Raw genomic sequence first — 27,275 nt, forward strand, 5'->3', positions numbered from 1 at the left:
ACCAACCTATATTCATTGTTATTCATTTCATACAAAATAAGTGCATGCAAACTTAAGTTAATAAATTTTTATAAGTTGTACTTTTCGTTGACCTACAATCCTGAATTACGTAAGGAAGCCTCGGTGAGCAAGCCTGACTCGCACTTAAGCGGTTTTTTTTCTATTGGCTAAAAACTTAATTTTTATTTTATAGTTCTGTGTGGTCAGAAAACAAAATACAACGTATAGTTTCTCCACTCATACGAAATAGCTTGAAAATTGAGTTGTACGTGGGGAATAGAGTAGACACAGACTTAGACTAGGTTCCCGCTCCCTTTAATGCTATAAGCGGAATTCAACATGAGACCAAGTAAGAAAATTCAAGAAGTTTCAGTTGAGAACTGAATTCAAGATCTGAAATTCAATTTCATACTAAAAGCTTAGCAAAGAATTACACTATACTTATATTAACATCGTAAGTGAAAACATTGTGGAATGTACCCATATAAATTACTTCAAAATATGAGATGGGATCTCCAGATGGGATTCCATTAAGATATCGTTTGACAGCTATGACATGGATATATGGGAATATCTATATATGTATGTATATGGCCTATAAACATCTTTGTGACGTAATATCTCGTAGGTTCATTGTAGTTTAGTATAGAATAAATTACCGTATGTAATAGTTAGAGGCCAGTCGTGGAGCATCGGGACTGTAAGCACGGTAGGTTCTGGGTTTGATTCCCACTCAAGCAAATTAAATATTGAATATTTTCATCTTGCTCTGATGTCGAGCCAAAAGCGCTGCGTTAAGTTCCGCCACTCAACACACAATGTCTCCAGAATTCGATGGGAAATAGGAAACGCAATTGTCTTAATGGGAACGGAGTGTCTTAACACCAGGTTTCCATGTTCCCTCTGCTGAAGAAAAGAAAATGAAAATATTTAATATTTAATTTCCTCGAGTGATTTTTTTCATCGATTGATTGAACTTATTTAATTTTAATATATTTTTTATATAAAATATTCCATTTACTGCATTCAACCAATGCAATTTTCATACATACGAGTACATAAATAGAGCGCCTTTGGGAAATGTAACCGAGTGTACGAGTGTATCGATCGTCCTCGCCCAGACGAGATACGCTGATAAAAAAATTAAATTTAGTTATTCTTTTTTTAGCTTCACGCTGTATTCCACACTTTGGCATGTAGACAGGGAACCTGGGAACCTAGAGTTAAGACACATTCGTTCCCCATTATCGTTAAAATCGAAGCCACAACCTGTCGTGCCTTTAAATTTTGGAAAAAATAACTGCACGCTTCTCTCATTGCAGGATAGGGAGATTGAACCTAGTGTTCAAATTTTTGAGACAATATTTTAAGCATGTTGAGAGAACTCAACACCGCCTCGTCTACAGGAGCGGGAAAATGAAAATATTGAAACTTCCATTCCCCGAAATCGAACCCACAAACGTCTTGTTTACACCCCCCACTGCCAGTCCCTGCGCCACAAGGGCACTTAAACATGCATCAATAAAAATAATTGGTCGATTTCCCTGAATATGATTCATCTTTCCATTGAAATATACTCGGTATATCAAAACGCGATACACCGCTCGAGTGCTGCGGGCTAATTGATCGCGCTCGAGTGTTTGTATTCACCAAAACGTATATAGAAATGAACATCGATTTATTTAAATTATTTATGAATTTTAAATATATGATATCATATATATTAGAGGATGTTCAGTAATACGAGTAATGTATATATGCGATGGTTGTGAGTTCAATTCTTACTCAATAAAAATATTATATTTTTGTATCAATCATTCGATTTGGTAGAAACTCTGCGGCGAGGATGTCAGCCAATCAACACGTAATATCTAATTTCAGAATTTCACTGGGAAATTGAATAAATACTGCAGCGTTGAGTTACGTTTCTCGTGTTGAGTACACGTAAGTTTTCGAAGGTGGAAAATAGAAGTGGGCTCTAGTTATAAGGAAAAGCACGACTTAAAATTCCACTACTCAACATGCAATTGTCAAAAATTCAGTGGAAAGTGGAGAACGGAGTGTTTTTACACTACGTTCTCATCCTGACCTTGCTATTTGAGGGATACAGCGTGAAGCTAAAAAGAAATAGTCACAACTTTTATTATCAAACCCCACAAAGCTAAAAGTGTGTAGCTTTTATGACGCACTTAACATCGGACTAACAATTAATTACGTTCCATAAACTTTTATACTAGCGCGATGCCATGAATAGATAATCTACGTATTCATTATAATTATGATGTAAATAACATGGAATATTACTGAACTTTTATATAGCGAAGAAGGCACAGTGAGCCCAAAGACTATGGGTTTGATTCTCATACGAGGGAATTAATTATTTCAAGTTCTTCGTCCTAGTAACGAGAAAGAGCGAGTGTGTTTTGACAATTTAACACGCAAGGCCACAAAATTGGGCGAATAGTGGGGACAGGAGTGTCTAGAACCTAGTGTTAACTAGGTTTCGCATTTTTTTGCAGTATAAACGGCTATATCTCTTTTTTTAAGTAAATATAGTATCTAATATATTTCTTATCAGAAAATCATGGGGCCGTAGATCTGTTTGAATTTCAACCCGATATCTCCAAGCATTTCTTCTTCTTCTTCTTCTTCAAAAATAAAAATAAATTTACAATCATGTATATTTTTTCTTATATCATTTTAATGTCGTACCATGGAACCGGATATTCACCAAATGGAAAGAAATAACAATGAAGAATAATATTACGTTTCTCAACATAACACACGACAGAAAATTGTAATCATAAAATAAATTATAGCGGAGAAGTCGTGTTTATCTGCAAGTATATTATTTTAAAGCATGTTATGTTTCGTTAAACGCTAATCTCAGGAACTACTGGTTAAAATTTAAAAATAGTTTGGACATATCAGATTTATCGAAGAAGTTTATAGGCTATATTGCCTCAAATGAGTAGTTTTATGAAGCCCGCTGTAGCTACGGTTACAGTTATTTTCAAAGTTTTAGTTATTTTCTGCTGAACCATTAAATAAATATAAAATAATAATATTGTGATGTTAACTCATAAAGGTTTGTTTATACAAACACGTTATTTATTTATTGTATTAACAGTGTTGCAATCCAAAGAAAACATATTGATTTATTACATCGATTTCCCGTGCTGGAAGTAAATTTAAACAACTTTGTTTTCTTATTAGTTACAAACTAAACTGATTATTATTGTTGTCATATATAAGGCCTGTAAAGGTGACGATTGTGGGTTCAATTTCTACTTGGGGGAATCGATTTAATAAATAAATAAATAAAAATAAATAAATCATTTTCCTTTCCCTCGCTCTGGTAACAGCCAGCGCAGCGTGAATATCCATTACTCAACATACTTGTTGTGTTATCGGGCTTATTCCGTACATAGCAGAGGAGTCCTTGGCACCTAGTGCTAAAACACTCTGCTCTCATTATTCTGAAGGCATTGCGTATTGAGTGGCGGAACTCAATACCGTGCTTTGCCTCGTTACCAGAGCGAGTATCAAAATATTTCATTTTTACGAGTGGGAATCGATCCCATAACTTGTCGTAGAACTAACTAACTTAATATATGAAGTTTATTTAGGAACACATATTATAATTAATGTTTTATCACTAGATATATACTTTTTATAGGTAATGTGAGACACACATAACCATATAAATACCAACAGTTTTTACATTTCTGGCAAAAAAAACATATTTAACTAAAAGATTTATAGGCACACTATTTGCTGATGATCAGCGAAGCAGAAAGTCACTGATAAAAATGATATTTTGCTCACGTTGGTATACGTTATATTCTATAGGGTTGGCATTAATTATATGAACGTGTTTATAGCATTTTTAGTATAGAGGGAAAACTAAGAAGAAATTTTGTGTTTGTAATATATAAATAAGACCGACACGACCTCTATACAGAGACGATGAGATACAGAGAGAAATTAAAAAAAAAATTGATATTAAAGCTATTAATTAGAATTATATTTACAATTGCTAAACTTTGACATGTAATTATCTATTATCTTATCGTATAAGGATAGATTCTACAACCGTCGGCTATACAGTCAGTTAGTAACCCTCTTAGCAACGACTGCTTGAAATAATTAAAAACATATAGATAAATTTAAATGTGTTTAAGGGTCGTACTGCACAAGTCTGAACCGCGGGCGATTCATGTAAACGTGAACATTTAAATAAAACATTTAAAACGGGCTTATTCAAAGACTACAAAGAACTTCCGCTACTAAGATAACGAATGGAAATTACCTTTTGTGTTTGTAGATATTTAAAATATTTTTTTTTCTATACAATACGTAGTTTAGGACTTGACTGTACCTTACGCCTGACTGTGTGTACCTAAGTGGGTTGTGAGTTTGATTCCTATTCGGGGAAATTAATTATTTTCATCTCCTCACTCGGGGCGCAATTTAACACGTAATAACTATAACCCTCTCGTTTGGAGTAAGACACTACTACTACGCTTCGATGGATTGTTTTATGAAAATACCGTTAAAATTGAAGTGTACATCGGCGAAAAGCGTCTACTAAAGCTACTTAATCTAAATAAGTACAATAGTAATTAAAAGTGAAGTTTATTATATCTTAACGATCTTGGGTGTACCGACCACGCGAGGGCACATTACAAATTACCAAGAAGAAGTTTAGTAAGGTAAAAAAAAGTCATTTAGTGTTTTTGAAATTTCAGAAAGATAATTTCCCTGAAAAGGTGACAGGATTATTACTTTTATTAAGTTAAGTAAAAAGTTGGGGTTTTGCATAATTCATGTTATTGAAACTTTTTTTAAAGTATGAGAATTTGGACGAAGTGGAATTTGAACCCGCGCCTCTTGAAAACCCTCTAAGCGCTCTAACCACTAAGTGTGGAATAACATTTATAAAATTTAAATAAACCTTTTCAGCTGACTTTTAAATGTTATAGACATGGGAGTAAAAATATATATAAAAATATATAATAGGAAAAATGCATATATTTATAAATGGAGAATAAAAGCAGAATATATAAGATAAATATTGTGAGGCCGTCGTGACGCATCGATTGTAAGCATGACGGATGTGGGTTCCATTCCAACACAGGGGAATGATTTTGTTCATATTCTCGTTATGGTAACAAAATAAAACACGCCAAGTCTTAAAAATTGGGGAATGCCCATTGCATTCCCCAATTTTTAAATTAATGACTATTAAAAAACCACACAGAAATCGTTACATTTTCTCACTCTAAAAGAAAGGAAATTCGAGAAAATAAAATACAAAGAAAATAAGAAGAAGTTATAAAGTCTACACATGTCCAACCTCTTCATATTATAAGGAAAGCGTCTACTACAATATAGCAAACTAGCTACGACGTAGCGCGCTACGAGACCTTGCTACGAAATTAAGTCATGTACTTAATACGAACTTTGAAGTGAGATAGATATGTCGTAGTTATATCAATATTTTAAGGTTTTAATCAGAATATTATACTAATACTATTATATTTAATAAGAAGGCGTCCGACTATACATAACAGCGAATGTGGGTTCGATTCCCACTTAGGTGGAATGTTTTTTTTATTTTCTCGCCCTGGAGAAAAAAACAGTGTGGTATTTAGTTTCTGGACTTAAAATGAAACATAAATTAGGCAGAATGTTGAGAGCGGAGTGACTTAACCCTAGGTAACCTGCTATGTATGTGATAAAGAGTGAAGTTATTTTTTTCCAGACTGTGACAAAATAATTTTATACCAAAAGTATCGTGAAATCTCTTAATGTTTGAGATTTCAACTTGTAGAATATGTAACTGTGCTAACAGCTATTATTATTGTTACTTTAAAGCTAAATTCAATCATTATTTTGATTTTTGTTTGTTATTCGAGTATTTATCTATATTAATATCATGAAACTAAAGCGTTCGCTTGGCTGAATCGAGTAATCGGGAACTACTGAATCGACCTTTTTTTGTTTGTTGCATGAACTATGTATTTAAATAGGAAGGCTACGTTAATCATTTCGCTAATAGCCCAAAAAAAAACATTTTAATAGCCAAGTACCTTCCGCTTAAACTAAAACTAAAAGTGTTAGGACCTTCAGTTGCCCACCCAAATTTCAAGATATTATGTCAGTGGAACTTAAATCCTCGCTATACGTCAACTCCAGTCCTACCTTAATAACAAATAAATAACGCAAACACAAACAAAAATTATATTACCAATACTGGAAACTTATTACCATATTAAATCATAAAATATTTACCTAAAGTGAGCTATTACCGTTTAGTTTCCGAACCGGATATTAGATACAAATCCGTTAAAGCGACTATTTAACGCTTACTGAAAGGAGGAAGTCGTTCAAGTATACCCATCAACTTCTTACTGGAGTGATGACTTAACCTTCACATCAATATTATGAAGATATAGTTTATAAGAAATGGCATAAATTACTATGATTACTTGTTTTTTTTTTCACAATGTATCCTCGAATAGGAGGGTAGCCAGGATGATCACAGTATTAAAACACTCCGTTCTCCACTATCCAGGTCGTGACTGTAATCGCGACTTTTGTGGGTTTCGTTCCCTCTCGAGGTGATGTAATTTCGATTTTTTTTCATTTCCTTGATCTTGTAACGAGGATAAAATACTTAGTGGCGCAATGATAGGTAAGTGTTGATATTCTACTTTTTATATTTGCTTAGCTTCACACTTTACGCATATAGCAGTGTGGCAGAGTGACTTGTTATTAAGACACTCTGTTGCCTTTGTGTCCAATTTTTTAAAACATTGCGTCGTGGTTGGTGCTACTCAATAGCGCGCTTTTCCATTTTACCAAAATAAGAAAACGAATAATCATACTATGGAATGGGAATTGAACTTGCAACCGATTGAAATAAAACAAACACTATACCTATATTAAGAGAAGTTTGCCAAAATATTTTAGTGAAAACTGTATTTAAAACAGGTAAGCAGTTTCAGGAATTAGAGTGTACAAACGCACAGACAAAACGACAGATAAACATTTTAGAAATCATTGTTTTGGGTTCTATGACGTTCATATATGCCCTCTATCATCTTCCATGCACGGATAGCGATCAGTTACAATTTTTTTATATGTATAGATAAGTAAAACACACAAAAGCTAAATTATAAGGAGTACAGTTTACTCATTTGAACTTCCATTGAGAAAGGAAGTCAATCAGTTCTAAGAGATAAGTATAGAGTGGCATAATGATTTACAATTTATATTCAACTCTAAGTAAAAACGTTACTAAAAATATTGGTTTAAATTAATTTCAGGCATGAAAAGAGAACTTTTTATGAAATTATCTTATTTAGTTTGTGAAATTTCTTTAATATGTCGTCAGAAATATCTAGACAAATGTTTTTAAACAATATAACATAGATAATGCGCATTTTATATTGCTATTTAGATATGATCATACGAAAGTTTAGAAAAAGACACGACAAATCCTAATAAATGGTATACTATAATTAAATATATATTTTTTTAATTTATGTTTTTTTTATATAATTTAGTCTATAAATAGTTTGTTGGTTACACATCAAAGGCACACATTCGTACACAATGACGCAAAACAGGCTATAAGAAACAATAAACATTTGCAAAATCGATATATCTAGAACTAAAAGTGGAAGCTACGTTTGACAGGACTTAAAGCTTCTTTGTTCTTACGAATAGTCGTTCAACAACAAATATATAGAAAGTATTGCTAGAATATACACGATTTTCGTTGAAAAGGCAATTTTTAATTATTTTGGAGGGTACTTCAATATTTTTTTGGAATTTTTTCGTTCATTTTCAGCATATACGAGTAAAGGTCGATCAATTTAGTTAAAACACACTACAGAAACACAAATTACGTTTACAAAAAAATAAAAAAATAAGAAAAAATTACAAAAATCTGTTTACCTGTTAATATATTTTCAATGGGGCCAGCTTTCTGTCAGCATTTCGGGTTGAAAACAACAATTTGTGAAGGAATGCGATCGCATACGTTCACTTTGGGTACACTTCCGCCTAAACGTAGATACGTGTTTACTTGCGTAAGTACCGGCCGGGACTGGTTCGCCTCGCCCTGGTCGATATCCCCCCCACACCCCCTGCCAACAGGTTAGTATGCGTGCGCAAAACACTGTACGACTGTAGTACGATAGTGCATACCCTGCAATTGTAAATGACCTAATATCAACTTAATACTAGATGTATTTTGGTTTAGACAAATGGAATTGTAATTTTGTGGTTTTTTAAGCCAGGGGTATTTTGTATCCTGGTATTGGAGGGTGGGCCAAGGGAACCTAGTGTTAAGATAATTCGTTTCCCACGCACCGCCCAATTTTCGAAACATTGCGTGTTGAGTGGGAGAACCCGTGGCGAGAAAATGAAAATTATTATTTTCTCCGAGCGTATGTGTGTACATATCTATTTATGTATGTACATTGTACACGTATAAAAGTATTATAACACCAACAAATGTAAATTATATATTTTTTTTCAGCTTTATATCTATCTATCACGCATATAGCAAAATGGGCAGAGGAAACCTATGGCTAAGATACTCCGTTCCCCACTTTCCATCTAATATTTACGTGTTGAGTGGCGGATCTCAACGCCGCGCTTTTGCCCTGGTACCAAAGCGAAGAAATCAAAATATTCATAAATAATAATTCATTCCCCCCGAGTGAACATCGAACCCACAACACACGCTTGTACGCAACAACGGCCATTTGGTCATTGGCTAACCAAATTTTAATATAACATATAATTATATAAAATAGAAATGGACAATTATTTTCTTAATTTGGCTTCTGCCAGTGTAATATTGGTATTTAATAGTTCAATAACCCCTTGACCTGAGTGAAGCTGTAACGAAAAAGGCGAAAAACAAAAAGAATAGTGTCTTTTGGCACAATTACCAACTTTTACGCTTAAGAATCACAATTAATTGCGAAAATTGAGTATTTATTTCTAAATTAACTGTTTTACGATTTTTGATTGTTTTTTTAACTTCACACTGTATTCCTTATATAGCAGTGTAGATAGAAGAAAAATGTCATAATTGAATAGAAAATTAGGCATGACATTCTGTAGCTTCCTTGCCCTGGAATTGGAATTGGAATCTAACACACTACCATATTTACAGACCAATCGCGCCTCGACGGCTTCTTTTATTATTTTCTAGCATTTTCTACAGCCTCTGTCTCTCCCTCTGTGCCCCTGCTATATAATTGATACAACGCGAAGTTGCTGTCAAGCAAATTAATTCTTAGTCTAAAGTAGAAAACATTTTTAATTATTAATAAAATAATGAAGACAAATACGGTGGCAACGAAATGTTTTAGTCATCAAGAAGAATAATATGAGCTCATTTCTTTTAAAGGGTGTGAGAATATATAAGGGTTGCAACGCTTTGTAACGTCGAAATTAGGTTATTAAGATTTTACGCCCAAATTCTTTTTGGTATATTTATAAGGCAAATAAATTATAATAAATGGCTGTTTGAGTACCTACGTAGAAATATTAGTGATGAAATAATGGCAGAAAAGATTTTTCAAGTAAGGGTGAGTGTAAGAGAGGCAGGAGGACAGGAAGATCACGTAAAAAGCCTGATGACCTTGCTGTGTACGAGATAAAGCGTGAGGCTGGTTTCTTTTTTTACAAAAGTTAAAAAATAAATGAAAATTGAAAAGTTAAAAGCACGCAATTTGAAACTCAACGGAACTACATTATTTCGTAGGGAATTATGTAATTATGATAATTGCTTTGTCACAGGACGTTTTTGTTTAATCAATAAACCTTTGTTATTGCTGTGCCTTTATACAATTCAAGCTTATTCGGTAGATATAATTATTTTTCTGGCTTGATACTGTATCCTGGATATAGCAGAGTAAGCAGAGAGAATCTAGTGTTAAAACACTTTAAGACACTGAATTTTCGAGACATTGTGCGGTGGGCTGTGGAACTCAACTCTGCGCTTTGTCTCGTTACCAGAAAAAAATCGTTTTCTGCCTACCCAGCTATGTCTGGAATATAATGTTAAACAAAAATGATAATTACAATTAAAATAATCATAATTTAAATGTTTTGCATTGCTGTCTTCCAAGAGTTTCCTCTTGACTCATACAGATCCAGATCAAATGGAATATTTTCCTCGAATTAAATACATGACCTATATACAGAGTAAGCATTATTAAGCCATATTGCTCTCGTCTGCCACTGCCACTTCGTCTACAGTAACTATATATTTGATGAAGTTTTGTTTAAGGTCGTCGTGGAACAGCAGAGTAGAGTCTGAATGTAAACGTGATGGTTGTGAGTTCGATTCCCACTCGTGGAAATTAATTATTATTTCTCTCAATTAACAAGGTAAAAAGCGCCACGTTGAGATCTGCCACCCAAAACGTCATGTCTAGAAAATTCGGAGGAAAGTGGGTAACGGAGTATCTTAGATTCCCTTTGCCTACCCTGCTTTATGCGGGATACAGGATGAAACTGAAGAAAAAAATTGTTATATTTCACATTCGACAAAAACTATTATTTTCATTTCCTGTCCCTGGTAGCAAGACAAAGTGCGGCGTTAAATTCCGCCAGTGAAAATGCAGTGCTAAAAAATGGAAACATGGTGCTATAACATGCAATTTCCTTGTATTTTCCTTTGATACTATTAGTTATAAATACTTTAAAACCGCCCATATACTCGTGGTCACGCAGGTCGCATTAAGAACCCTGCGAGCTCTATCCTTGTGGATACAGTGCGGTAAAAGCTTGCTAAATATCGCACTTAGAGATGACGATTAAACTAATTGATATATATTATTTCTGTTTTCCTTTTTTTAACTTCACGCTGTATCTCGTACAATAGAGTAAGATAGACGGAGAGGTATATAGTGTTAATACACTTCGTTCCCATTAAAACATTTTTTCACCCACTCTCCTCCGAGTTAGGCATTGCGTGTTGTTTGGCGGAACTAAACACCGCGCTTTGTAACATTACCAGTGCGGGGAAATGAAGTTTATAAAATAAATAAGTTTAGATAGATGTTGTTTTATAATTCAACAACACAATTAGTAAACAACAGTGAAATTTACAACACTTTTTAACTAAGTTTAATGTAAAAAAAAACTATGGAGGTTGCGCATTTCATACAAATGGTGCTTTGTTTCTGTACTTGGAACCGACGAGCTTTTCACTTTAGAGTGTTTTGCATTCCTAATGAGCTTTACAAGCTTGATTTTGATGTTGAATTTTTTTTTTGTTTTGTTTTATTTTATATTACGTGCAAACAGAGGGAAACTAGTGTTGAGACATTCCGTTCTCTATTTTCTGTTGTTATATGTTGAGTTAATAGGGCTCAAAAGGCAATGTACTCCCAAGGCAATGTACTCGTATTATAAGTTTTCTCATTTCCAAGTTTCTTGATAGTATTAGTAAAAGGGTAAGGGTTTTTAATTAAATAAAACATAATTAATGTTATTGTGTAAACTTTTACTTAGGTATATTGACTTTTTACATAACATTGACTGTGGTTTAAAATAGTTACTTAAAAAGTAAACATTTCATCGATTGTAACAATAATTACAAATAAAATTATCTTTAGTTGTTCTTTTTGTAGAAGAGAGCAGTGAACTTGCCGGTCTCGTAAGTCGGCATGAATGGCATATACTTGGTCCACTCCCACCTGAAAATATTGTTTATTATCACTAATATCTTAAAATACTTATCTCGTACATAGCAGGGTAAGCAGAGGGAACCTAGCAGAAAGTACAGAAAATGAAATCTGTAGTTTAAGGAGAAATAATAATAAAAGTGAAGTAAGGTCACGTAAAAACTATGATGACTTCCCAAATGACATAAATGAAGAGGTTGATGCCTTAGGACAGGGCAAAGAGGTATGCAGAGGCCGTAACCTTTAACGCTTCGTTCTCTCTGGCTAAAAAAATCAATCCTTATGAAATAGTAAGTAAGCATTAAGTCAACACCTAAATTCAGCCGTATTTACCACTCATTGCCTGCTTAGATATAATACTCGAAAGTAGCGTAACCTAACCCAGCAATTTATCTAATCCGATAGTGGATAACTATTAAATTTCTTAGATACGTTAAGTTGAGCCAATGTTTCTTTTAGTCCACGTTGTGTTAAAAAAAAGAAGAGGCAGAAGATACCAGACAATCCAATCGACTTCTCGAGACATTGCGTTTTGAGTTCTTCTTACCAAGACTTCTTATCAAAGTGAAGAATGGAAATTTTTAATTTTTCCGAATCAGAATCGAATCCACAACTGTCGTAATTACATTTATTAACATTTACCTGCGTATAAGAGACATGCCGATAGGGAAGTCGTAAGTATCTCCGTGCTCGCTCGCGCCGACCGCCTCCAGTGACATCTCCTTCGCCCACGCCTCTAGACCACGTTCTTCATCTGTGCCTGTCATAATTTATATTTAAATAAATGAAAAAAATAAATAAATATAAAAAAATATATAATTAACTATTAAAAAATATACCATGAGGCCAGCCGTGGCTAAGTAATAAAAATACTTATACATTCATAAATATCATTAATATTTTAACACTCCAAATAAATCGAAAAGTTTTCCATCTTTCGCATATCACAAGAACTATATTACTATTAAACTATTAATGGCTATATAAATGGGTTACAAACATACAATCAACCACATAACTAAACAATAAAACGGAAAATCAAGGAAATAAAATAAATGCTCGTAATAATTGGTCACGCGAGGACGACGTTTATATAGTACGGTCGACGAGTTGTGACCATTCTGAAATTGGCTGTAGCTGCGCTGATTGTATGTTTTGTTCACTTTTGATTATTTCCTTCCCGAGCGAAAAGTTCAGAAACACTACAATATGATGTACTACAATTGTTTTTATGTATTTCATGTAGAAAATTAGCCTTTTTTATAGTATTTTATATAATTTTACATGATTAATTAGTTACTTACCAGGAATTAAATTATCTAACACGCAACCAACAACACCTCCGACAAGGATGGACGTCGACAAAAGAACCTGTAAAAAAAATCAGAATAAGAATCCATCCATCAGCCTTTTAAGGTCCACTGCTGGACATAGGCCTCCCCCAATGCTCGCCACTCCGTCCGGTCCTGCGCCCTTTGAATCCAGCGGGTTCCCGCTGTCTTCTTAAGGTCGTCGGTTCACCTGGTAGGAGGGCGGCCTGTACTCCTTTTGCCGAGACGTGGTCGCATTCGAGGACCTTCTCTACGCGACAGAATTCGAAATGATGAAATCCGTAGACGAACGCAGGTCGCCGACATAGCTCTCAAAATCTGCAAGCTAAAGTGGCAATGGGCAGGCCATATTGTCAGGAGGACCGACAACCGATGGGGAAGAATAAGAATAAAATTGAATAATAACATATTTCTGTGAAAAAAACTTTGAATAGTTCTCCTCACCTGCAGTACAGCATCTAACGCATCAACACCGGTGTGTATGACGCCACCGTGAGCAGACATCCACCGCGTGAGCACGAGCGGGAAGAACAGGCTGAAACCGATGATGTAGAGGTTGCGGGAACTGTTCAGATTGACGTACTGGAGAGCGGAGAGACCTAGAGAATTTTAAAGGAAAATATGTAAATAATTTGGTAACTGTACAGAAATTTCGTTATAGTCAGTACTAGTTCGCGCCAGCCGTGGCGAAAGGGAGCAAGCGGGGGGATTGCAACTAAAGGAAAGGAAATATTTAATATTTTGATTTCGTTCTGGTAAAGAGCGGCGTTGAGTTGCGCCACTCAATACACAATGCTTCCGGAATACAGCGTGAAGCTAAAAAAAAAAAGAAAAATTAACAACTAGAATGACTCAACAATATGAACATACCAAAAGCAGCAATCATCCCAAACATAACACAGAACAGTCCGCCCACGATTGGCTGTGGGATGATGATGAAGACAGCGCCGAGCTTGCTGACCACACCCTGCACTACCATCAACGCGGCCGCCCATTGCACCACGCGACGAGAACCTACCTAATGACAAGAAATTATGCAAATTTGTGTCTGTCTACCTCTAAAAGGAACTTTTCTATGCACTGATATAGTAAAGGTTAGAAAAGAAATGGCAACAAATCAACATCAATAATTGTTTTAAAAGATAGTATAACTATAAATCTAGATATTACCCAATAACTCTGAATATTTATAGCAATTCGTTTTTTAAGAAGAAAAAGAATAGCTATATGAATATTATTCAAGATGTGTCCGTGTATTTTTGTATACACAGTTAGCTCACCTTAGTAACACCAATAGCGCCAACGTTCTCTCCAAACGTGTTAGTTCCGTTGCCGGAGCCCCAGAGCCCCGCCAGCATTGTACCGAGACCCTCCGTGCCGAGTCCACGGTTGATGGCGTGGAGAGGCGGAGGAGGCGCCGCTATTGATTATATTAAAATAATATACCTAATGTAAAGTACAGTTCTAATCTAATAACTAACAGTTAAGTATGCATATGACAGTCAATTCCTTCTAAGAGCAGTGGTTTTAACCTAAAAATTAACGTGTTAAATTATAAAATATGCATAGAGGGATAAATATTTGTCAGAAGTTACATTTGTCAGAAGTTACATAATTTGAGCCAATACTTTATTATTCAGAAACTTATCAAAATGCGGCGTTGAACACCGAACCTCAACACGTAATATCTCGAAATTAGGTGAAAAGTTGAGAAGAGAATGTCCTAATTCCTAAGGTTTAGTATATAAATGAAAACTGGTTAGTACTTACCACACATCCTCGCCGTGGTCGGGTAGTAGCTGATGGACTCGACGGTACACGCGAGCACTCCCGCTAACATGCCCAGCACTCCTGCCACACTTACTGTTGGCCAGCCCCATTGTCCTAAAAAAAATATTATAAAAAAAATTACGATAGCGAGATTAAATTTCACTTATACAACAAGTCGTGGCCTTCCTAAAGTTAGCTGTAAATGGCTGCGTAGATTAGATTTTACGCTTATTGTTAATTTTGATTAATTTCTTAAACTTTTCTCTTCTCTCTCTTTCTCTTCGAAAACTCGGAAAACCTAACTTCAGGGGGTTCACAACTTGTTAATCGTTCTCCAATATAGATACCTGGATAAGGCACGCGGAACCAAGAAGCATCGCGTATAATATTCAACTTAAGGTCTGTTCGCGCCGCATGTCCTGCCGGGAGCGCGCCGGTCACCGTCAGTATACCGCATATCGCCCACATTATGACTATAGTTAGTAACACCTGAAATAAATTCCTATACAAATAGCATAATTTTTCCATTTAACATTTTTATAACATTTGCAAAGCAAGAGTGAGCAGTAACAGAGGCAGGGGGAGACCTCGGTTGACGGTCAGGATCTCTCCGTTCTCTTTTGCTAACCAGCAAGGCGTCAAGCTAAAAATATATCAAAAACTAATCTTATTCTTATGGAATGTGGATCAAAGTCAATTTCTTATATTTGTTTTACATAGCACTAAATAATATTAAACTTACAGGGAAGAGCTTGAACAGCGGAAACCATACGATTGTGAAGCCTCCATCACGATGCCACGTGACCGTCGGCATCTTCACATCGCCCATACATTGAGAAAATATAGTCAGCAAAGTAAATGTTCTGGAACAAATAAGTATAATATTTTAGTTTCACGCAGAATTCCTCATACAGCAGAATGGGCAAATAAGAAACTTTGTCTCTACAAATAGTATATTATTTACTGAGATATTATGTAGTGAGTAGTGGAACTCAAAATTGCGTCTTACGAGAGCGAGGGAAATAATCTATCCTTCCTTCTAATAATCTATCATCCTATTCTCAAGGATAGGATAGGATATAGGATATATCTAAAGATATCTTGCCTCAAAGCCGGAAATAGCTCTACCCAAAATTGAACTTTACTAAATCATCGTGTAACCGTTCGGTTGCACAGTACAGCTTTGAAAGGATAATTTGATTGTTCCATCATATCAGCATGCTATGGAGTATGGACCTTTGACATGCAGGAATTGATTAAAATGTCGAACTGTGGAGACAGTAAGAGAAAGCATTTATTATTTGAAAAATGTAAAAATTATACTAAAATTAATGAATATTATTAAAAAAAAGAAAATAGTGAAAATAGTTTATATTTCTATTTTTTAAACGTATAATTGATTATTAAAATTCTATATTTATTGGATATATTTTAAGATATACAGCGTGTAGCTGATTTCAAGATACATAATGTTTTTATTATTTACTCTAAATTTATAGACCTTAATGAGAATTTAAGGGAATCCGTCATCCACGTACTTAGTGGAATGGTAAAACTCTACTCTCGCGCGAAATCGTACCCAATACCGACGCCTTTACCACCATACAAATCAAAACATAAATTTTCTTTAGTCAATATATCTTCGGTTCAAATTTTCTCGAAACATTCGTTTTTTTTTTCTTCCTTCTTTTACTTCACCTTATTTTCCTTACGAACGGTAAACGCGGTGATCTTATCAACCCAAGATTTATTTTGAACCAAAAATCCGCTTGAAATTGTATGGTTTACATTTCTTGACAAAAAGATGTGTACACACATCTATTACTATGTCATCATAACGTAAGCTTAAATATCCATTTATTGTGCAACTTTTTGAAGCAAAGTTCAGTCAAACCTCTAATACAAATACAAGCCAAAATATAAATGTACTAAAATTAATAAAGAGAAAATTAACAATCCAATAGTCTAAATTAAAAATATCTTCTTCTTATGTCATAATATCTTATGTCACTCAAATTTCTAGCGGAATATGGGAAACGGGGTCTTAGCACTAGGTACCATCCTTGCTACGGGAAAGAGCGTGAAACAAAAAAAAACTTTTCATAGTTATCTCATACTATGTACATATAAACCACGCCCAACGCATATTGATTCGCATCTGCTGGACTTTCAAATAACACACTTAGGCAATCTGTCGCTGGAGACCTATTTTCAGTACTACATACAGTGAATTTATATATTCTTATTACAATAGTAGTAGGGTTCATTTTATGATAGCAAAATTATACAGGGTGGAATTGACGGCACCACGTTAAATGAAACCACAGTTTTAACTACTCTATAAAAGCCTAATATAATTCAGAAAAAAAATAATTCCCAAAAATGAAAAAGTTATTTTTTCAAACAAAATAAATAATAAAATAATCGTTTTAAATAAAAACGCCATTTGTAAAGTGTTACATTATCACTCACACACTTACCTGTCGGCGCGGCAACGTCGCACACGCTTCATTCAAGAAATCGAGTCGCAGCAACTAGCGTAGGTATGTAGGCAACGGCGGCGAGCTGATGTTAAATTAACGCAACACTTAGGAATACACTTTACACACACTTTTATTGAATTATTTCTATTAGGTTTTTAATTTTACTTTTGTTGCACTACAAACACATTTTTTATGTTCCCGTTTTAAACTAACACTCATTTTTAACATGTTTACAAAATTATTACAATAATAGCATTTTTTTTCACTTTTTTTAACAATAAATATTACATTTTCTGTCCACATTACATTCAGCTCGATAATGACCCATATTATTACACTTGAAACATTTAATATTTCTTTTAATTGTAGCATTTCTTTTTACAATAAATGCAGATGATGATGACACAATTTCCCCCCGTAGTAGTATTATGGTTTGGAACTTCCAAGCATTCCAATTTTTTACTCCTTCCAGTTTTATTACTGTGCTGTTTCCTTTTCATTGTGATTGTTTATTTTGCTTGTTTTTCTTTTTTATTCCTTCCCGGCAACTTAACCTCCAAATTTCAATACCAACGCCGAAGCGTCGCATGAAGTAACGCTGTTTTAATCTCGCCAGTATTTCTAATTTTCTACGATTGATGCAATTTTCTTTATTATTGTTACGACGTGGTCTGGGCCCATAACCCGTTGTATTTATATGGTTTAGTAAATAGCATTCAGCTATAGTCCGACCCAACTACTATTGCGCAGAATGTACGCGCCGCACCGATTCTATGGGAATCCCCGGTAATCGGTGCGGCGTGAGCGGGGTGTCTTTGTACAGATAACAAAATTCATTTTTAATATTGATTGATTGTGCAATATAACACTATAATTCATAATAAATGTAGATTATACTTTTTACGCATGATTTGATATTAAAATAATTAATAAAATTATCAATACTATTTACAAATAATTACTAAATATTAATTTATTTCGTATTGAATTTTCGCAGGTCCTCGTGTAACATTATAAAACTCGTTTAATATTTAATTTTTATACGATTTTCTATCAAAATAATCATACGAATATAAATAATAATGAAAATCTTAATAAAAAATTTAATAGTATATTCGATAAGTATTTTAGTTAATGGCAACTATTACAATGTTTTTAATTATCTGTGTGAGAACAGAACTTAGCCGCGGAACGGCTAAGTTCTGTTGTATTTACATTATTTTGTTCGATTTTATACGTTGAATAATTATTAAGTGTTTTAAATTATTTGGATGTTGTTTAATATTAATTTTATCATTAATCGGATTTCTAAAATCGTGATGAATGTTTCGTGATCGTGATGATGTGATTACTGAGTATTTTTCTCAAATGTGAAACTATTGTGTCAGTATTTGAGTGTACTATCAAAACATACATTTTTTTAAGACATTTCAAACAAATGTTGAGTTTTTAATATTACTTATGATGTAAATATTAGTGATAGTAAAAGGAGAATGCGACAACGACGATGTAAAACTAATGTTAAATGTAAGTACCTATCTATCGTAGTTCAATATCATTTTGTGTGTTAAAAATTTAGAATATAACTTTGTGGGTGGTTCAATAACCATGCAGTATTTCTAAATAATTTCATAATAAAGGTGATATAATAAATTGACTTAAAGTAGGATTTTGTTAAACAATTTTAATAAGAGGTTTGAACGTTATTTAGATTTATAATAAATAGGTAATTGCGTGAAAAAGAACGCGAGATATCGTTCTTTCTCGTTCGGTTTTGTTTTGACGAATGAAAAGTAGAAGTTTGGCAACGCTTAGTAGTATTTTTGTAGTAGTATGTGTATGTGTGCGTCACACGAAATACAGGTATGGAGAAAAATCGTGAAATGAAAAAAAAATCCTACGTCCAAACTGTTGAGGCATCTTGATTAATTTCTTTAGCTTCGGGTTTGAAATTTTTTACCCTATATGCAGTTTCAATTAAAGAAGCGCAGCCTCTTCCACCCTGTATAGACTAGGTCAGTGCTTTGTGAATCTATGTCATATCTATACGTCATTTTATGTATATTAATAATAGTTAGGGCCCGAAAGTTTTTGCGTGAACTTTTTGCCCTTTTACAAAATTAAGCAAAATACGAAATAAATAATAAAAGAGAGAGAGAGAGAATAAGAGAGCGACCCGCTTGCGACTTCGTCCGCTTGAAAGGGATATTTTTTTTTAGTAGCAGACCATTGAAATAAAACTGATGAATTGAGATCTCAGGGCGGGGCCAGGGCCCAGGGCCAATTTTAACAAAGCTGATTTTTTAAAAGATTAATAGTCTAATATGTAGTTAAGACGGTATGTGGGTTTCTTAATTTAAAAGTTGGGCCCTGTCATGAGTAGCGCCAAATAAATATTATTTATTAAATATTTGTTTTGTAAAATTAAAGAAGCAGAGGTTCCTCTGTTGTCACGTTTCTTTGCCATGCCTCTGCGCCACCGTAACCAAAAATAAGTTTTTAATTTTGATGTCTTCAAAAAAGTGCATAAAATAACTTTTGCTAAGCCTACTTTTTTGTAGTTTAGCTAAAATATTATATTTCCATATCACACGCCCCAGTCCTTAAAATTAATTAAGCCCTAGCTAACAAGTAACATCCCTTTTAAATATGAAAAATACCAGTAATACTAAAAATAAGTAGATAATACAAAATGACAAACAAAAATTTTAAAAATATTTTTGCGCTACCAGCACTGCATTAGCTCCGTATTGAAAAATATGCTTTGTCGTGTTACTAAAAGCAAATATAAGTTATTTTAACTTTGTTATAAAAATATTCTTAAAATAATAGATGCTTTTTAAATTTATATATTTGAATTGGGGAAACAATTATACCTATATTTCTATTTTTTATTATACGTATACTAGTGTACCGCTCGCGACGCGGCTTCGCCCGCTTGAAGTAAACATTTTTTATTTAATTTTGTATTTAGTCTCGAAACTAGAGCGATGAAATGAAAAAATTAAATATTTCATATTCTCGTGTGAGAATCGAACGCATAACATGTCGCGTATACAATTACACGCTTATGGCCTGCGCCACGACTGGCCCCAAATATTATTAATATAAAACAAAATTTATTGATTATAGTATAAGTATAATCTTACCCAGCAGCTATGCCCCAATGCTGAGAGGCGGCTTCAGCAGCGTGCTCGAACAGCGTCAAACCCACTAACGCTACAGTTGGAGCAATAGTCAGTGGTGTCACCACGCGGAGCACGGAACCGATTATGCCGAAATAGCCTATGAATTGCATAGAAGTCATTGTAATAACGACAGAACCACTTGACGCGTACACTACGCGTTGCCATAGCAACGTATAATATAATTAGTAGTAAGTAACCAAAAGCATACGCAAATACACACCTCCAATAACTTGAAAAAGTGCAGCTACAGTGATAGCCCCAGATATCTCACACATCCTACTGGTCCATACTTCTCGTCTCTGTTCATCATTCATGACAGCCAGGATATCTTGGCCTGGACACTTCCACGCTGGTAGTCCAAGGATAGCCAGAGTCGGAACGAGGAAGGAGATGGTACCACCTTGGACTATCGGTAGCCTACATCCGAATGTTGATTGAAGCCATGTTATAAGACCTAGAATGAATATGTATTTATATTCAATTATATTAGGAAAAGTATTTATTTCTTTAGTTTTCTATTACTTTTTTAGCTTCATAAGAATGCAAAGAAACCAATTATATAAAAATACCGCTATGTTACAATAGTCCTTCTAAAGGTCTTATTCTAACAAAAAAAAAGTATTGGTTTTAATTTAATTTCTTTTAACTAAGCGGTCAAATGGTTCACATTGAATTTATGTTTAGCAATTTCGTTATTGTAACTATAGGGGGTGTAACTCAGTGGTAGAGTGTCTGCTTCGCATGCTGAAAGTCCTGGGTTCAAATCCCAGCACCTCCAAATGTTTTCTTTATTTTGTTATTTTAAGAGAATGACTCGTATTATTTTTATGAAAATTAATTTCAATTGTACAGACAATAATTGATAATTTATAATGTAAGAGATTTCTCTTTGCTTTAGTTATTGATTTAAAAATAAATATTCTTTAAAGTATTACATTTTTTAGCCTAAATGAAAATAATGACATAAGATACAAAAACAAAATCAAGCTTTAGCAAAATCAGTGAATATAACTAAAATAATATTATTTACATTACTATACACGTTTATGTGACTCATCTTTATAAATCAAAACAATGGCGAAGTCCATGCATGTGATGGAACACGGCTGCTATGGGTTCGATTCTCACTCGGAGGAATGAATTATTGCTTATTAATATTTTTATTTTTTCATTCTGGTATCAAGACAAAAAGAGCAGCGTTGAGTTCCGCCACTCAACACGCAATGCCTCGAAAATCCGGCGATAAATGGGGAACGGAGTGTTTTAACACTAGGTTCACTATATCTACCCTGTAATATGTAAGATAGAAGTTGAAGCTAAAAAAAAAGAAAAATAAATATCTAACCTAAATCAACAAAATCCACAACAAGACGTTTGTTTAATATATTATCAGTAAATTTTTACACGTTTCTTTCAATTGGCCTTGGATTTAGTCTTTGGGTCATTGACACAGAGCGCACGCTGCAATTTGATTAGGTGCTAGAGATATAATACGGCAGGAAAATATTATCAATTATTACATTTATATAAGAAAAAGTATTTTATTATGTTTTGAAGAGTCAAAATGATAGTGGCCTATCTTAATATACATATTTTTTTCAAAGCTGAAGAATTTGTTCGGTTGAACGTCTTTATCCCGGGAATTACTCAATGGAATTGGAAAATTATGAAGAAAGGGGTGATGATGAAGTTAGGGGAATGAATTATTTTCAATTCCTCGCTCTGATTTCAATACAAAGTTCGGTTTAGACACACAATGTCAAAAAATTTTAAAGTTGATTGGAAATTGGCGGGGTTTTAACACTGGGTCCCCTCTACCTATAGGGGATTTAGCGTGAAATTTCATTTAAATTAGAGTAGACATAAGGTCGGAGTATTAAGAAAACCTTTATTTTTACGGTTACAGTATAGCTAACAGAAGACAGAACTCAGAACTTAGGTTTTAACTTAGGTCTTATGTTGATATTTGCACTACTTGTCATACTAAAAAAAAAATTATATATTTAAAAATTCATGTAAATATATCGATGTATGTGAAAATCATATTTACAAATTCTCATTGCGTCTCCTGCAATATTTGAAAAATTGCAAATATGTCATTATTATACCAAACATGCTATATATCTATTTCTGTGAAAAGCAACATATATTTTAATAATATAATTTTATGGGTTACTCCAGTTTAGCACTGCCTGCTTCACTACTATGCAATGGCCTTGATACTTGTAGGTTATTAAACCGTCACGAGTGCAAATAACCGCTTTTGATAACTACTGATAACAAACGATTAGACAACTTCTTAATCTTATATATAACATATATTTTTATTAAGAAAATTTAAATAATTGCCTATGTAGTAATTGTAGCTTATAACGTAACATGGCACAGTTTTGATAGGCATTAGTAATAAAAGTGGCTATTTTTTTTTTTATGATATAATAGGTAGTTTAAGTAAATAATTTTCTTTGCTATTATAGCAAAGAAAATTATTTTAGAGCCTGCACCCATTAATGTTCCACGATGGCCTTGTGGAATATTAGACTTAATTTTACTTAATACGAATTCATGACGTCGAAAATAGAAAACTCTTAATATTAGGTTAACTCGTTTCCCCAAATATTAGTCTAGTCAGACTAAATACGGTGCTATCTTCAGTAGGTTAGATGAGGAGATAATGGTGTAGGTACAGGCTAACAAAATTATTTACAGACATTTTATTTTCCCACATATGTTGCAGAAGGAGAAGCGGCGTTAAGTTCTGCCAATGCCTGGAGAATTTGGCAGGAAGTGGGGAACAGAATGGAAACGAAGTGTCTTAACTGTAGGTGCTCTTTCCCTACCCTACTTTATAATATGTTCACGCTGCATCCCGCAAAAGCAGGGTATTATCATTATTTATTATAAAATATATTGCAATATACGTTTTATTAACCTTCCGACGTCACGATCATACGAGCGACAAATTGAAAGAGTACATATAACACGTCAAATATATAAACGTCTCTAAAGGAAATGATGGTTTTTTTATAGTCAAGGCCGTTTTTTAAGATCATTGTGCGTTTTCGTAATGTTTATTTATTCATTTTATATTTCTTTTTTACTACGTTTTTTTTGTAATGTAATGAAAATCTTTGTTTTTGCGTCACGCTGTATCCCGCTCACAGGGGGGTAGGCAGAGGGAACCTAGTGTTAAGACACTCCGATCCCCATTTCCCCTCTAATTCTTGAGGCATTGCGTTTTTTAGTGGCGGAAATGAACGCCGCTCTGCGTTTTGCCTCGAGACCAAAGCGAAAAAATTAAAATATTAAATATTTCATTTCTTCGAGTGAGAATCGAACCCACAACCTATCGCGTTTACCTTCACACGCTTGTGCCCCTGCGACACGGCGGCCTTCATTTGTGTCAAAAAAATGCAACTTTAATTTGTTTAAAAAAAATGCAGTATTTCATAATTATTTTCTAAGCGCGTAGGTAAGATGGGTTGGGTAGTATTCTTTATCTTTCCGCATGACATACTCTATACGTGATTAACAGAAATAACTCAGTACAATAGATTATACATATACTAGGTTTTGCGTTTTCCTCTCATTTCATATGTAACTTATGCTAATAAGTGTATTTATTACTTTGTTCAGAAATTATAAAGGATAAACATATTATGTGTAAATAAGATTATCTTAATAGAAATGGAGTATAGGTTCCCAGGTTCCCTCTGCCTATCTTGCTAAGGAAACAGCGTGAAGATCAAAAATATTTGATTGCACACAGAATACCTATCATTGAAAATTTGATGAAAGGTAGAGAACGGAAGGGTCTTGACAGAGAATGGAATGTAAGATCAGGTTCTCTCTGCCTAACCTGCTGTGTGCGACGTACAGCTTGAAGCTAAAATAAAATAGAAAATAGAGTATCATAAATAATTAAATATATTTTAAAAATAAACAGGCCCATATTTCATTTGTATATCGATATTATCTCTAACAATAACTTAGGTGGGTAAACCCAAAAAAAAATTCAGTCCTGTCTTGATGTCAATGTAATATCCTAATAAAGAAAACTTATCTGGCAAAGAAATGATAAAATATCTATATGTTACGTATGTTCGTATATGCAATGTATCTTATCTCAGCAACAAATATAAATAATCAAATAGGTACTAATACTATAAAGCTGATGAATTTATTAGCTCCCGTCGGGTGGTATCCGTGGTAGGTCGTAGGTTCGATTTCAATCCGGTCGTAACGAGTAAAATACGGCTTATCTCTTAGTTATTTCATTATATATTTTTTAATCTGTTACCCGATTTTAGGTAAAATTTAAAAAGTGGCACTAGGTGATCGTTTTGTTAAAATAAAAATTAAGACACTAATTTTACAAAAGCCAACTTGGTAGTGATGAGAATTTCAACATCTTAAAACTGTCTCACCTGTCACAAATATCATGGTGGATATGATGTTGGACCTGTCCGGGTCCGTCTCCTCCATGCAGAGCGCGGGGCACAGGATGAACGGTATGGCGACTATGGCGCCTATCATTGTTAGGTAGTGCTGGAAATTTAATATATTGTTAGAAATATTAATTCCGAAAAAAATTTTAAACTATTGATCAACACTTTTTGGATAGCCTTAAAGGTTCTCCGAATTTTCAAGACATTTTATATGGAGTGACAACAGAACTCAACGCCGTTCTTCTCTTGCTACTAGAACAAAGAAATGAAAATATTAACTAATTCTTCTCCCTGAATGGGAATCAAACCCATAACCGTCATGTCAGTCACACGCCGTGCTCTTGCAGCCATGCACCATGACAGCCTCTACAAATTAATAAAAAAGGAATGATAGTTATAAATTCAATTTCTAGGCAGAAATAATTATAAAGATATCTTACTTGTAAAGCTAAAAATATGCACAAATACCACGGCGGCACATCGTCGATACCATACGTTACGTTGCCTTTACGTTCTTCTTTTTCTTCCTTTTTTATATCATCTGGGATCTGAAATTATATATTTTTTTAATAATAATACTAGTTTTAAACTGCATCTTCACTTCACGCTCACTCTGTATCTCGCATACGGCAGGACAGGCAGAGGGAACCTAGTGTTAAGACACTCCGTTCCCCACTTTCCGCCGAATTCTGGAGGCGTTACGTTTTGAACGGAACTTAACACCGCTCTTTGCCTCGACACCAGAGCGAATATATTTCATTTAATTTAAAATAGTGTTAATTCAATGCATTCTTATTTTTCTCTAACGGTTGTTTTAATAGTTCAATTAGTCAAAGATTATAAAATAAATACTTCACGCTTGTTATGAGTTCATATAATACTTATATTTAGAGGCATGTCGTGGCGTAGCAAGCGCGGCAGGTTTTGGGTTCGATTCCCACTCGAGAAAATTAATCATTTAATTTTTTTTTTCCTTGCTCTGGTGACGAGGCGAAGTGCAATATTGAGTTCCGCTACTCAACACATAATGCTTTTAAAATTCGGCGAAAAGGAGGAATGGAGTCTCGGAGACAAGCCCCCACTGCCTATCCTGCTGTTTGCGGGATACATCGTGAAGCTGAAAAAAACAAGAGACCATAGTTATAAATATTTGACATTAATTTCAGCTTGATACCTCCACGCGATCTCGAGATAAATAGTGTTGACTGACAGGCAGACGGAGAACAAAGTGAGAATACAAGGATTCCCTTTTGTACCTTTTGAGGTACGGGACCATAAAAAACAAAAACTATTAAAAAAACTTTTTATTCTATAACCATCTGTCAAAGTTTTTACTTACATGTTTAACAATCATAGGCGTTTTAACATCCGGTATATCGACGCCTTGGCTGGAACCTCGATGACTTCCATACAGTTTTAACAAATGTGTTTCTTCCTCTAAATAATGTTACAAAAATATCTATTTATATGTTTTTTCATTGCTTAGGTTCTAAATGTAAGCGCGACGATTCTAGGTTCGATTCCCACTCGGAAGAATTACTTATCATTACTCGCTCTGGTAACATGGTATAGCGTGGCATCTCTCCGTCTTGAAAATAGGGCTGGTGTAAGACACTTCATTCCTCACTTTTAAAAGTTAACGCCGCAATTTGAGGAAATGAAAATAATTCCTTTCCCCGAGTGAGAATCGAACTCACACCAAACTATTACTACTATTCGTAATTTTTAAAAATATACTAAGTACATACCTCTCTCATCCTTTCCTTCAGATGCTTGTTCCATTAGAATTTTCTCATCTAAATCACTTACACTAGTTTTTCCATTCGTATCTAAACTATTTTTTTCAAGCGACATTTTAATAAAAAAATAACAGAAACACTCAATAAGCACTAAAAAACACGATAAGTAATCTCACACTATTATTATTAAATTATTTTTATGTCTAAGTAAAGATAAATAAATACTATTATTATTTAATAATAGTTTAAATTTATTTATTTATTTGCAATATTAAATACATAACGTCCATTCAATTCGGAATACATTTTGCGAATGTGATCGATAGAGATAACTATACGCTAACTTAGATACTAACTGTTATACTATTCAAAGGAGTTTTTTGTATCGAAATCGTTTTTTTTTCGTCGTGATTTAGTCGTGACTAAGGCTTTTTAATAATTGTTAGTTCATAGTTTTTTGAGAGGGGTATTATATTTAAATAAAAATCCGCCAAGTGCGAGTTGGACTTGCGCACGAATAAAAATATAAGAATATTTTTATTTATTTATTGATTATAGATTTTTTTATGGGATTTTAACTATTTTAACTGGTG

General features: G+C 34.0%; 2 protein-coding genes and 1 non-coding gene across 5 annotated transcripts in view; 1 reads left to right on the top strand and 2 right to left on the bottom strand.

Annotated features, from left to right (window-relative positions):
- LOC146531656 (uncharacterized) overlaps positions 1-8,144 on the bottom strand; it is a 60,063-nt gene extending 51,919 nt beyond the window's left edge. For 2 of the 3 annotated variants that reach the window (XM_085197908.1, XM_085197907.1), the window contains exon 1: positions 7,969-8,136. The gene's annotated coding sequence lies outside the window, so the exon portion shown is untranslated. Of the gene's footprint in view, positions 1-7,968 lie in introns of all 3 variants that reach the window. The other variant, XM_085197906.1, reaches the window with a different exon arrangement.
- A 3,394-nt stretch (positions 8,145-11,538) lies between these two features.
- On the bottom strand, positions 11,539-27,152 carry LOC146531657 (solute carrier family 23 member 1-like). Its single transcript, XM_085197912.1, has 15 exons — positions 26,692-27,152; positions 26,283-26,380; positions 25,384-25,491; positions 24,923-25,043; positions 20,716-20,949; positions 20,457-20,592; positions 15,567-15,687; positions 15,172-15,313; positions 14,825-14,938; positions 14,335-14,474; positions 13,925-14,072; positions 13,499-13,653; positions 13,028-13,094; positions 12,366-12,483; positions 11,539-11,735 (listed from the first exon to the last, which is right to left on the bottom strand). The coding sequence occupies exons 1-15, from the start codon at positions 26,795-26,797 to the stop codon at positions 11,651-11,653; spliced, it is 1,893 nt and encodes a 630-aa protein (XP_085054038.1). The 5' UTR covers positions 26,798-27,152; the 3' UTR covers positions 11,539-11,650.
- TRNAA-CGC (transfer RNA alanine (anticodon CGC)) lies at positions 21,202-21,273 on the top strand. The gene has a single exon. It is a non-coding gene; the product is annotated as a tRNA-Ala (tRNA).
- Positions 27,153-27,275: the final 123 nt, after the last annotated feature.

Source organism: Heliconius melpomene, chromosome 15, assembly GCF_056956725.1.
Source record: "Heliconius melpomene rosina isolate 202511_hmr_F chromosome 15, ASM5695672v1, whole genome shotgun sequence".
In the NCBI taxonomy this organism is placed as follows: Eukaryota; Metazoa; Arthropoda; class Insecta; order Lepidoptera; family Nymphalidae; genus Heliconius; species Heliconius melpomene.

Excerpts from the sequence above, each read along its gene's own strand:
- LOC146531657 (XM_085197912.1), bottom strand. The coding sequence starts at position 26,797 with ATGTCGCTTGAAAAAAATAGTTTAGATACGAATGGAAAAACTAGTGTA. Across the intron at positions 26,381-26,691 it reads TGAAGGAAAGGATGAGAGAG|AGGAAGAAACACATTTGTTA; the intron begins GTATGTACTTAG and ends AACATTATTTAG. Across the intron at positions 14,939-15,171 it reads GTTCCGCGTGCCTTATCCAG|GACAATGGGGCTGGCCAACA; the intron begins GTATCTATATTG and ends TATTTTTTTTAG.